The sequence below is a fragment of the Gossypium hirsutum genome, chromosome D08, assembly GCF_007990345.1.
Source record: "Gossypium hirsutum isolate 1008001.06 chromosome D08, Gossypium_hirsutum_v2.1, whole genome shotgun sequence".
Classification (NCBI taxonomy): Eukaryota; Viridiplantae; Streptophyta; class Magnoliopsida; order Malvales; family Malvaceae; genus Gossypium; species Gossypium hirsutum.
Genome location: NC_053444.1, coordinates 60454688 through 60469084, shown reverse-complemented (window position 1 = coordinate 60469084; position 14397 = coordinate 60454688). Strand labels below are relative to the sequence as shown.

General features: G+C 30.9%; 1 protein-coding gene across 1 annotated transcript; it reads left to right on the top strand.

Annotated features, from left to right (window-relative positions):
- The first annotated feature begins 7952 nt into the window (after positions 1 to 7952).
- On the top strand, positions 7953 to 9040 carry LOC107930004 (ethylene-responsive transcription factor ERF027). The gene has a single exon (XM_016861560.2). It carries the CDS (start codon positions 7953 to 7955, stop codon positions 8646 to 8648), a length of 696 nt encoding a protein of 231 aa, XP_016717049.2. The 3' UTR covers positions 8649 to 9040.
- Positions 9041 to 14397: the final 5357 nt, after the last annotated feature.

The window sequence follows — 14397 nt, the reverse complement described above, 5'->3', positions numbered from 1 at the left end:
CAACTTCTTTTAATCCTAAAAATTCAGTCGCATCGTATCTATGTAACTCTTTAATCGAACCTCGACAAACAGTAGGTGCAGATTCTGTAGTGGATGTGGTTCCCGCCACACACTGAAGAGCATCAGCGATAGCTCTAAGTAATTGTAAATCATCTCTTTCCTCAATATTACCTCGCTCAACATTAGGTTGTTGAGTACTAACTAGATTAACACTTGGTGTTACCGATTTGGTTCCATCTAACTCATTGGAGACATCATCTCCGGTATACATCTCTTGATCAATATCATCATTATAATTATCTGACATTTTCATCTATAAAATAAAAACAAATGTATCAACATCCAAATTGTAACTCAATTCGAATCAATTATAGCATGCACCTCTAAACTCAATTTCGAGCTCGATTTAGTCTGAGAATTGGCTAAACCTGTAAAGCTCTGATACCACTAAATATAACGCCCTTAACTATCGGGTCGTTATAGTAAACGTGGCCACGAGTCGCTTTTCTTTGTGATGAATGAGTTGATTACTATTTGATAGTAATTGACTTTTCATGAATAAAGATGCAATGATTCCCATAAGATAAAATAGGATCATATTGGGAGAACAGATTTATCCAAAAGAGATTAAGGGTATCCTATGAGGGTAACACTCTTAAGACAATGTCATTGGACGAGCAGTAATTGAGCTGCTTTCGTAATGGTATGTCATTAGGGAGAGCTCAGTCACGATGTTATAGTGGAATGACTTTGTGGTTGAATGAGTTTATAATTAACAGGCGAAAAGATGGAACTTAATTATAAATCATTTGAGCCCTAATCACATATGTCCAATCGGTATCTCCGTTAGCTCGTTGAAACCAGAAATGAATTGCATGATGAATCAAATGAATAAAAATGAACAGATATGGTAAAGTTAGAGAAATGAAAAACATTTGGAAATGAATATGGTTTTCTTTAAATGGAAATGACCTGGAAAATTAATTTATGCTTTTTTTGAATTATTAATTAATTATTTAATTAATTGAAGTTTGAAAATAAAAATAAATTAATTGGTCATAGTGAATCCGTTGTATATAGAAATATTAACTATATCTTCTAATAGATTTTTTACGGCAAAGTCGTCATGATTTTAGCATAATTAGAATTAATTTGAAATTTTTTTAATGTGGGAAATTTTTTTAAGATGTTTATTTTGGAAAATAGAAAAATAAGTATTGAGTTGGATTGAATTATAAAGTATTGGGTTAAAAAGTTCAGGAAGTACTTATAATTGGACTCGATATGGGTGAGACCCAAAAGCCTCCCATGTTTAATACATGGGACGACAAACCCTAGTTTAATTAACTAGGGTTGCCGCTCCCCTAATCCTAGTTAGACAAAGTTTGTTTTTTTATTGAAATAGACTTCTACAATTCAACAATGGTTTCACCTCTTTTCCCTATAAATAGATGACACCGGTAAGATTAAATACACAACTTTGAGATATTGTTATTCTGCCCGAAAATAATGAGAAATTATTTTCTAAGTATAAATTTTATTTTTCAGAATAACATTTCTACCAGTTTCTATTGAGAGAGAATTTTGCTTTCCCACTGAAAGTAAATAAAATAATTTATGATTCTGTGTTTAATTTGAATTTGTTCAAACCTACACTCAAAGTATTCGTGGTACGAAAATAGCAGAGAAGGTCATTCGGTTGAAAGTCAGGAACGAAAAGGATCCGTTTAGCCAAAAACACACATGCGATTTCGGTAAAAGGTTTATTACTATAAATTTCACAAGCTGGTTTGATTTTTAAAATTTTAAATTTCTGATGTGCAAAAAAACCGTTTTCAAACCAAATTTTTTCCAACAAAAATTGTATATCCAACGTACCAGCTTTCGGTTCCTTATCTAGTTGAACTCAGGCTTTTACTTGCATGAAAGTATATGAGTCAAGCATGTATAGTCCATCATCCACTCAAGACTAAGGTATGTCACACTATGAAGTCACAATTGAATAAACTCATAATTGGATTTAGGATCTGTAACAACCTGCTTTCAGTGAAATCGAAACAGTAGTTTTGAGACCACAAATCCGAGTTCAAAAGAAAATTTATTTTAAAATTATTTTATGGTCTATCATATGATAGGAATATTGTATAAAAATTTCGTTAAGAAAAATTTTACCGATTACATGTTTATTTGATAAAAGGACCAAATTGCATAAAATGCAAAAGTTGAGTTCTAGTAGCTATAAGTATCAAATAGCTATGGAATTCAAAATTGGAGGTCCTTATATGGAAAATATACCATTAAGAGGAGTTAGTAGGTAAGTATGATGATTCATCCATGGAAAATTAAATAAAGAAAAGGACTAAATTGGAAAGTGGAAATAATAAAAGACGATAAATGATTAAATAAAAAAATATCATCTTTTTCATCATCTTTTCCCAAATAAAAATACATGGAAACCCTAGTTTGAACCTTGAAGAATAAACAAGCTTATATTGCTCAATTAGGTGAGTATTCAAGTCCCGTTTTTAATGATTTTTATGTTTCTAAGATCGTAATAGCTTAATCTAGCTATCTCGGGGATTAATTTGTAAGTTATCAAAGTACTAGGGTTTTTCTGTGGATGATTATGCTTGAATTATGAAGTTTTATAGTAGAAAATGAAAGGTTGTGGATAGATAAACAACTTTTGTAAAGGGAATTTTGATAAAATTGTGATTTAGGGACTAAATTATAAAGATGTAAAATTCATGGAAACATTTTGAATTTTATAAAATACATGGGCTGTTAAATGTTACATGTAAAAATTGGCTAGGCTTGGAATAAGGATAAATTGCATGAATTTCATTTTTTGAGCCTAAGGACGAAATTATAATTAATCAAAAGTATAGGGCAAAATGGTAATTTTACCTAAGATATGAAATGTATTAAATTGAGCTAAATTTACTCGTATAGATCCAGATAGACCAAATACGAAATTGGATCAAGGAAAAGAAAAAAGTACCCGATTAGTAGATTACAATTCACGAGCACTTGTTAAGGTAAGTTCGTGTAACTAATTTGTATAATTGTATGTTTTGAATTGAATATTGTAATTTGTGTGTGATTTGTATAAAATGTCATGTATAATCTTCGATCACATATCCGACAATATTAAATCCTATTTGAACTTTGGAAATTCGATGGATACAAATGACATTGTCATTAAGGGTTCTCGAATTGGTTGTGGTCTTGCATATGTTGCGGACACACCATAGCTCGAAAGTGTATCCTGTTATTAGCTCCCATGAGCATCATGATATTTGGCTCTCATGAGCTTCCCGTTATATGGTTCTTGCGAGCTTCCCGTTAATAGCTCTTCGGAGCATCCCAATTTGGCTCACATGAGCTTCCCGTTATATGGCTCGGAAGAGCTACCCGTTTATATGCTCACATGAGCATTCCTGAATATGAATTGACAAATATTATATGATTTGACGGATTACAGTTTTGTACACTTCGTGTGTACTACCCATGTATCCATTGATATTATAAAATATTCAACTGGCAAAGTTCTGACATGAGAAATTATGAAATTGAGACGAATTGTTACGAGTATATACTTGAAATACAAGATTATGATAAGTACATGTTCATGGACACTTGATGTGATAAATATATGTAAGTGGAAATTGAATATTGATGAGCTCATTCATGTTTCTTAATATCTATGAGAATTACTTGACTAACATGCTTGATGAGGATATGTGTTTAGGCAAATGGCCAAATTGGTTTGAGCATGTTTATTTGCTTACCTTAAATGTGAATTAATTGGTAAGTTAAATTTAATGTTATACGAACTTACTAAGCTTTAAAGCTTACTTTGTTTATTTTTCTTGTCTTATAGTAACTCGGAGGCTCGTTAAGGTTGGAAGTTGGCCGGAGACACATCACACTATCTATCGGCCCATTTCAGTACAAATATAAAACTAATTTTGGTTATAATGGCATGTATAGGTTAAATTTAGCCAATGTTGGCATCTAAATGTTTTGGTTGTAATTAGCCATTGGCATGGCTTGTGATTTGGTATATTTTGATATGTATATATAAGGCTTTATCATGATTGATATGTGTTTTGGTATGTTTGAATAGCTAATAGGTATAATAAGACATGGTTTGAGATAGTATATTTGGTATAAGTAAACAAATAGATGTTTTGATTAATATGGTAAATTTGAATGCTATGATATGAGGTATATGACATTTTTATGACTTGGTTTTAGCTTGGTTTAAATATCTTAGATTGGCTTGTGAATGTGTTAAAACGTTAATGATGGAAGACCAATTGGGTGAGAAATATGGCTTGGAAATAGCCTTATTTCGCCTACACGGGCAGAGACACGGACTTATGTCTCAGTCGTGTGTGACACACGGCTTAGCACATGGGCGTGTGTTTTGTCTGTGTGTCCCTTGCATCTTTAAATTTCAAAACAGAATGCTCAGAATTGATCACACGGCCAGACACACCGGCGTGTGGCTTGGCCGTGTGACCCTTGCTCCTATTTAATGAAAATTATTATGTTCATACGGCCTAGCACACTGGTGTGTAACTTAGTCGTGTGACCCAAGTCAGGGATTTACACGAGTACGGACATGGGCTGGACACGGTCGTGTGCCCTATTTCAAATTCCCACACGGCATGACTACACGGGTGTGTGCCCCTTGCACTTTGGAAATTTTGAATGATTCTGAAAAAAAATTCTGAGTACCCAGTTTAGTCCTAACTTGTTTCTAATATATGTTTTGGGCCTCGAGGGCTCATATAAGGGACTTTATGAATAATTTCTGATATGAATGTTAAGTAATATGAATTGTCTGTATTTGGTCTGTATATTTCGGTAATGCCCTGTAACTCTGTTCCGGTGATAGGCATGGGTTAGGGGTATTATAGGATCTATTCTACTTGGGTCTTGTTTTTAGAGTCAGATGCTCCGATGCTCAAGATAGAACATCTCTCCTATTGGACTTGATAGACAACAACCTATTAGTTTTTCAATTGGTTTGTTCATTTTCGATTAGTCTAATGACATGTTTAGGTTCATCAACTAATATTACCTGTCTTTTCGTATTACAATCTGACCACGTAATATCACTTAGTATTAGTTGAACATTAGATAACTAGTAAGCTAATATTTGCTTCAATTTTGCCTTGCGTGCAAAAACCATTAAGGAAAATATATAAACAATATTAATATAATTTATGAATAATTTTATTAAACCAGTTTGTTCGAAGAAATACAGGTATACAAACAAATATACTATACTTGAGGCACCAAATCCAATATTAGGTATTTGGAAGCTAAGTTTGATTAGCTGATATTAAAGTTAAAATGTGTAGTTTTACATAGTCTGTTTATTTGTGTTTAGGATTGATGTATGAAATGACGAAAATTCATATGTGTTAGTTGCATCTAGAGTGGTTAAATTGGTAAATAATGATTTGGTATTTTGATGGTATAGGTTAGAATTGTCTTTGAACTTATTTGGTTGACATAAGTTGTGCATTTAGGGTAAATTTATCATTAAATCTCGAGATGTCAAGAGTAAAAATGATTATTTTGTACTTTTTTCTAGTTTAGCTATCATGACATGTCGAGTATGTCTCGAGACAATGGTTCATTGTCTTCATGAGCCAAGTAAACATCGAAATCTAAATTAGTTTTGCTTTATTCTAGGTACTGATATCTCGAGACAACTAAACACCGAAACTAAATTAAGAAAATAAGAAAAATATGTCTCGAGACATGAATGGCCTAGTCTTGAGACATGTACCCCATTTTCTTGAGACATACCAACTTCGAAGCAAAAGGAGGCCGGCTTCTAGTCCAATTCTCATTTTCTGAAGACATATTGTTGAACCTTAATATTTTGAATTGGATTCGATTCCTAACTCTAATTTTGAATCCGTGTAACCTTTAGACTCAATAATTTAAATAGTTTAAATATAAAAAATGGGAGTTAAAGTATAATGGGGGAGGGTCAAATAGTGACATAAACCATGAATTTATTTATGAAAGTGAGATGGTGAATTTATTAATGAAGCATTAACATTTGACCATGTAGGCAATGAAATTTGTTTAAAGGAATGAATTTGTTAAGGTATGAAGTTGTTTATGGATTAGGATGAAGCTGGGATGGAGAATCAAACATGTTCATGGCTTGTTGTGATGTTAGCTATATTTTATTTTGATTTATATTAGTTCCTATGTAGGTGTTGAATATCCTTTGTTCGGTGTTTTCGCCATTTTATTCTCAACCAGAATGGTTGTAAAGCTATCTGATTAAATCTTTTCACAATTATTATTATTTTCAATATTGGTTTTGTTAAATTTGCTTTATATTAATGTTATATGGTCATAAGTTGTGATGCATTACAATTTTTTTATATAATTAATTCAAACATTAAATTTTATGATATAATTCATAATAAAATATAGAAAAGAAAAGAAACAAGTTATAATTAAATATTTAATATTAAAGAGACTAAATTATAGTTTTATTATTTTAGCCCCTGCTGCCCAGCAAAACTGTGTTGGAAGAACTGAAACCTATAAAATCAGAAATCAGGAGTACAAGGGATTGAAGCAGCCATTTACAAATGATGCGAAACTCATTGCTTGCTCTGTTCTTTCTTATATGATATGATCACACCAATATCCTTGACAGTAAAATTAATTGGTCTGCTTCCAGCGGGTTCAACATTGTATTCTTGTAAATATGAATACATACCATTCCAACATAATGCAATCTATATCAGATTGGTTCAAGACCCTTAATCAGATTAGTGGAAGCACACACGCATTCATCTCAGGCAGAAAAGGTTTCTGTCACGAGCTTTAAGTCGACAACATGTTGCAAAACTCTTAGGCATGAATACAATATTTTAATACATTTGGTACATTTTCTAATAAAATTACAATAATATAAGATTTTAGATGGTATGTTACATTATTTTGTTTAGTTTATTTGGTATGGACGTAAAATTTAGATGTTCGAGAAATATAAGATTATTAGAAGGAAATTTTATTCAATTATTCTTAGTATAGCATTTGTTTTTTTAACTAGTTTAATTCTTTTAATAGTTTTTAGTCTCATTTTCCATAAAAATTATGATAAATTAATACAATTATTACTTTTTGTTATAACTTATATATTAATATATATGATGTTGAAATAAATTTATAAATTATAATTATAATAATTCATGAAAATGATTACTACAATTATAATTATAACCATAATTAATATATGAATAAATAAATTAGTAAAGTAAATATATGTGATTTTATTTCGAAATATATCCTTAAAGAACATATGTTTGATGTTGCCAAAACTTAAACTAATTTATTGGAATGGAAATGGGATCGCACCAGGTGCTCCTAGCCCATAGGTAAACAAATGAATAAACTAGAAGTAAATGTCTTATCAATTGATTAAAGGAAGTATTAATGATTTGGTTGGCGAGTCAAGAAATCCATGACTATCTTCTTCTTCCCTTCCCCTTAAAGTTTTTGACAACGAAACTAGGCAATGGAACTATTAATTTCAACACGGTCCCTTTGGGTTTCCAATTTGCAAGAGATTATTTGGGTGGATAAAAATTACTAGCAACACGTTTTAAAATTTTCTTTTTGTTTTTTCCATGTGCGTGTGCCAAGTATGTAATAGAAAACAGCTAAGTAATAGCTTTGAGACTAATAAGGCGTGTGCATGAGAATCTATACATAAATAAACCCAAAATTTTCATCCAATAAAAAGAAAAAGCCTCGGCACTTGAAATTCCAAAAGGGAAAAGAAACTCTAGAACCCTACAAACCCACTCATAATGCTATAAACTTCCAATAAAAAGTAACTGTGTCTTTCATTTAACGTCTTCATCACTTGCTCCTCTATCTTGGTTTGTGTATATATATATATGGCTGACCCTAATAATCCTACCAACGTGCCTCAATTAAACCAGTCTTCCCAGCGACCCGTACTATTATCCTTAGACCAACATTCCCTCATCACAACAAATAGTCACACGTGCCAGAACCCATCTCCCGCGTGTCACGGATTACCTCCTCCTACTCCTCGGAAAGCCAATATGGCCTCAGCTTCCTCGCCCTCCGGGAAACACCCATTGTATCGTGGAATCCGGCGCCGTAGCGGCAAATGGGTGTCTGAAATCCGTGAACCACGCAAAACTACTCGTATATGGCTGGGTACATACCCAACGCCTGAAATGGCTGCTGCTGCCTATGATGTGGCTGCCCTAGCCTTAAAAGGTGCGGAGGCTTTTGTTAACTTCCCTGCCTCTGTTGCTTCTTATCCGCTTCCTGCTTCTATATCATCGGCTGATATACGTAAAGCGGCTGCCGCTGCTGCTTTACTTAAAAAGGCGGAAAGTAATGGTATTGAGATTGATCTAGGATCAGGTCATCCTCATCCTGCCAAAAAAGAAGAAATGACGTCCACAGAAGAATATATGGACGAGGATGTCTTTCTAAACCTTCCTAATTTGCTGGTGGACATGGCGGAGGGACTGCTGGTGTCGCCACCAAGATTAAGCTCGACGCCATCGGATGATTCGCCGGAGAATTCTGATGGAGAAAGCTTGTGGAGCTATTGAATGATCCATTCATTTTTCTAATAATGCTGCTAGATCCTAGAGATCCTGTTTTTGGTGTTTTCGGTTTCACACAAGGACATGAGTAGGACTTGACAGCATATGATGCAGCTTTGAGCATAAATTTGTCGGTCTTTGAAAAAAGAACAAAGAAAAAAGATAATGTTAAACAGAAACAAATATGAAAAATGAATAAGGAAATTTAATGAGATGACAGGTAGAGACATTTTGAACACGTAAAACTTGTGGGTTTAGGGTTCCCATCTTATGAGTGCTGTTGTGGTAATGCAGATGAATGATATACTTTCTTCTTTCTAGATTTTTCTCAGAGTTTCGTGTTAGTTTTTCTGCTTTTTTTTTATTATATCTTCTTTTTCTAAATGGAAAAGATGAATTCCAAAGCAGAGAATGTGCATTAAATTTATATTTTAATAAAACAATGTCATTTATGATTTATAATTTAGCTTCATTTCTTAGAATAAGGGAAGAACTATAACTACCTACAGGGAGAAATTATTTCATATACTTGGATATACTTGATTATACGCATGCACCTAGCTATAACCCAAGCTTCTATGCCAAAAATCCAACATTTGAAGCAAAGCCGAGCGCCAGATAATGATGCATATTTGGAAATGGAGAAATATTATGAGTCAAAGGGTAGGGGACCTATTATTCTCGTAAAGGAGGGATGGAATTTGAGTAATCAGAATAGCACCTTAACATCGGTGTCTGTTTGATTAAACAGATCCACTGTTAAATTGTCGGGGGCCCACATCAACCCTGTAGAGGTGTCTCATTTTGTTCTTCTTCATCATATAAATTACAATTAGGACTCAACTGAGCACAGACCAACGTAATTTGTCTCTTGATCGGCGTTTAATTATTCATTTTCTCCTTCAATTTCACCTCTTTTCCTAAACGATTTACATTTCTTTTTATTTCATACTTTTCACGTTTTTTTCAATTCCATTAATTATATTATATATTTTTATGGGACACCATTATCATCTAGTCTTCCTTTCACATCCAAAACCCATCAAGTTTCAATCTTTCACCATTTGAACAACTTACAAGTTACATTTGAAGAAGAATACATAATTTTTCTACATACAGAGCCTTTAACCCATCCATAACCTATCAAATTCCAATCTTTCACCATTACCCTTCAATCTTTGTTTATATGAGCAATGTCAGGGTAATTTATACTCTTAATGGAACACTTGAGTTTAAATAGGAGATAATTTAAACTAAGTAAATTAATTTAATTATAGTTAATATTAAACCATGATCATAAAACTATGAAAAATATAAAAATTCGTATCAAATAATCGTGTTACATGACACAAATCATTATTGTACAAAAAATATATAAAGACGTGTATACTTAATAAAATTTTAAATGCCAAAAAACACAACCATAAGTAAAACAAATATAAATATTAGACAAACATTTTTCAAAAAAGAAAGATGTATTTAGGGGTGAGCGTTCGATCGAATTGAGTGAATAAAATTCGACTTAATCGTATTGACGAGTCCTATTTTATCACCTCAACTCGATTCGAAAAATTTCGAATCGAGTTGAGTTAAATTGAGTGAAATTGTTTGAGTTAAATTAAAAAAATTAAACATGTCAAATTAAAATTTTATTACAGTATAACTAATTCCATGTTAAATCACATAAATTTGAAATCATATATATTTGAAAATTTTTTTCAAAGCAAAATAATAAAAAACTAAGATACTTTGTTATGATAAACTTGACTCATTAAGTAACTTCTTTAGGTCTCAAAATTATTATTTTAGAAAAATTTTAAATTTTTAACTTTCTTTATATATTTTTTAGAATTATTTAAAAGATATAAATTTTGGAATTTTTATAAATATTTTAATTTTTTTTGTAATTTTTGTTGAGAGAGAGACCAATTTGCTCATTTCTAGAATTGATAGGGACTACAGGGATATTTACACCAATATGTTATTCGGATTATTCGAATAGTAAAATTCAATTCGATTCAAACTTGAAACTCAAATTACTTATTCGTGTTGACTTGAATAACTCAATTCAATTAACTCAAAATTTAAAAAAAAATTAGATTGTTTTGAATCGAATCGAATTTTGCTCACCCTTAGATGTATCTCTTATTTAACAAGATTGAGACTATCAATTTAAATATGTAAAGTGATTTAAAAGAAAATAAAAAATGCATTCTTGAGCTCTTATTAAATCCAAGGTAGTCTGTACCATATTAATAAGTGCATTGTTTTTATATTGGTATTAGTACATATTAATATAAATATGTTTCGGTGTATTAATTTTGAGTTTATTGATACTTCTAAATATTTTTTAGACATGTATATATTTATAGTCTAATTTTTAGCTTCTTGATAAATTATAGGTCCATTTAAATATTTCTCACTTAATATATATTTCTAGCTTAATTTTTAGTTTTTTTAATAAATTATATATTATTTCAGTCAAAATATATATTATATATTGTATATGCATGTAAAATATATCTTAATTATATTTGTATAAATATATTTATATATGTAAATATAAGTTTCAAATAATTAGGTGGAATAATTTAATTTAATAATTTTTATTATTAAATGTAATAATAGAAAAAAAAATAAAATGGTTTAACTAAACATTTAAAAGTTTATTTAAAACATCAAAATTTCATAATATTCGGTATAGATCAGTACAAGATGATATTGATCAAAATGAGTCAAAATACACCGAAATAGCCGAAATCCATCAAAATTTGGACTGAAACAAAATATAAACTACTTAGTATTGATTTAGAACTTATACTTGCCAACTAATACAATCGATATTGATATTGGTTTAGAATTTATACATATCAACCAATACAACTGATATCATACAGTAAACTACCATGATTAAACTCATTGCTCAAATTTCTTAAATCTAGCAGGAGATTGCTTTAAAGTATTGTAATTGCTTATTTTTTGATATAATTATAAGAAACCCAGATATATCAATTAGGGGTCACATGACTTTTAGTACTACTATTTGGGAAGACAAACTTGTCATGGAATATCTAGTGGAGTTGGGGCCTAAGTGCAAGCAAGCACTCAAACAATGTCAATGAAATTTATGATAGTTATGTCAGGCAATATTTTTATTTTATATTTATAGTGCTTACCGGTTATCACCTCACTTGGATATATACAACTCCTAGTAAAAAAGAACATAATAAAAAATAAAAAATTGTTCCATATATATGATTTATCATTTCTTAGTGGTTTTTGAGACTCTTCAATGGATAATATTGGAGGAGGAATTAATTGCCCAAAATTTTGTTCGAAGTCGGCCAAAAAAACCCACACCATTTATAGAGCTGCCTTCGATATTGAAATCATGGAAGTGTGGAGGAATTAAATTATATTTTATCTCTTTTATTTAAAAAATAAAAAGATTAATTTTAATATGTTAGATTAAAAAGTAAATTATTTTTTTTATTAATTTTTTTATCTATTTGTACTTTTAAAATTTGACATGATTAACATAATAATCAGATAATGACATTTGGCATATTACATGTATCTCATGCGACATATAAGTATGAAATTTTGACAGTAATCTAATGCATAAGTAATCTTTTGTTATTTTGAGTAAAAAAAATAAAATATAATTCTATTTTTAATACAGAAATATTTATGATACTTTTAAAAAAAATTATGTTTTGATAGTTTCGAGTATAATAAAATTTATAAATAAAAGGGGTAGTAGCCGACTTGAATGAAAATAGTTTTGACTGAAAATGGCCGACATAGATAGCCACTTTTGTTTGCTTTTCCTCTCCTATAACTTTCTTCCATGGTTGGTAACGTGTCTCTCTCGCTATCTCTCTGCCTCCGTTCATCAACATTTCAAAATTAACTTTTATATATAAAGAGGAAAATCTTATACTTTTATACTTTTTATGACAAATTTAAATTGATAACTTTATATTTTATTTTACATGTTAAAATATATGTGAATTAAAAATATTAATTATTTATTGAATACAGAGACTAAATTATTATTTCTATAATCTATAATATATAAAAGTATGTGTTTGAGAAAAACTTTTGAATAGAAAAAAATATTTTTTATTATTCATCATATTTATAAATTAATATTGAAAAAATATATTTTTAATATATTATTAACTTTTATATGATAATAAAAAAATTAATATTAATTAAGTACTAATTATTGTGATAATATCATCACATTTGTAAGTATTTTTAGTAGTTTATTATGGTAACTGTAGTGGGTACGACAATTAAAACAACACAACAATTGGTTTCACTATATACGTTTGTGAGATTTTACACAGAGAAATATTCCACTATAATGGTCACGATACAAAGAAAATGATTTAAGACTGTAACACCCCATACTCAACCCGATCGTTGAGTCCGAACTATAAGGTGTCACATTCGTTGCCGGAGCAACTACGAACAAATCACAATTTGATTCACAACATTAAATATTCAAATATGAGTAAAACAGGTATATAAAATGATAAGTATTCATTTCCAGGTCTTATACGAGCTTATGAAAGCTCTAATGCTAACCTGAGGTCGAATTAGGACTAAATTGTAATGTTTACAAAATTTTAGGTCGACGTCGCGACGTTTGGTGTTCCTCGTTGCAACTCCACATATTGACTTGGCTCCTCATTGCAACGACCCATGCTTGGCATTGTATCTTGGCATAATGGCTTGATCTTGTCACGATGACACTTACTTGATGTCGAGACGTGGCATACTGATTCTCAAGATACCAATTAGCTCCAACGAGTTACACCTAAAACACCAATTCTTTTCAATTACAATTCACCAAATCAACCAAAACATACCATTTACAAAGGTTCAATCCTAGAATATTTCATCATTTATGTATTTAAACTACCTAAACACATATATTAGTTAAATAACTATACCATCTACCATGATACAACAAAATCATTATTTTGACCGTAAATTGGTTCGACCTAGGTAAATGCCATACTTGAAACAAAACGGAACTATACGAACTTTGAGGAGTCAGGGATCACCTCTTGGATATTGGATCTTCTTATCACACTCTCGAGGATCTATTAAACCTACGCACAGAGAAAACAAATCGTACGCTGAGCGAAAATGCTCAATGGTAGTTCCATGAATGAAGATAAAATAGCATATGCATTAGTAAATTGTCGCAAGGTATATAATATCAACGATAAAATCGATAAAGTCATTTATCAACTACCAATCTTTAAACCAATTCCAATTTTAATACATACAATTCTGTTTTCATTTAGCATTTATATATCGTCTAACCCACCATTCAATTGCTTTCTGGAGTCTATCGACTCATTCGTATTCGTTTGGCCCCCAAGGCTCATTTTCAACTGATTCAAATTGTAGTTTACACACTATCTATCATAACACTTATATAAGCACAATATACCAATTTATCAAACATTCCATATCTTCTTATACTATTCTTGTAATCTTGGGTGACCCGAAAATGATGACTTTTTTCTATCTATACTCACTATACCATCTTGAGTGGCTCGATAACAATGGTTCGCACTATACAATATATTACCATCCTGGCTTGCCCAACAACGATGGTTTACTCTTTTTCAATATTCTACCATCTCGGATGGCCTCAAAATGATGGTTTTCTAATCCAATATTCTACCATTCCAGATGGCCCGACAACGATGGCTTTCACTATTCTTACATT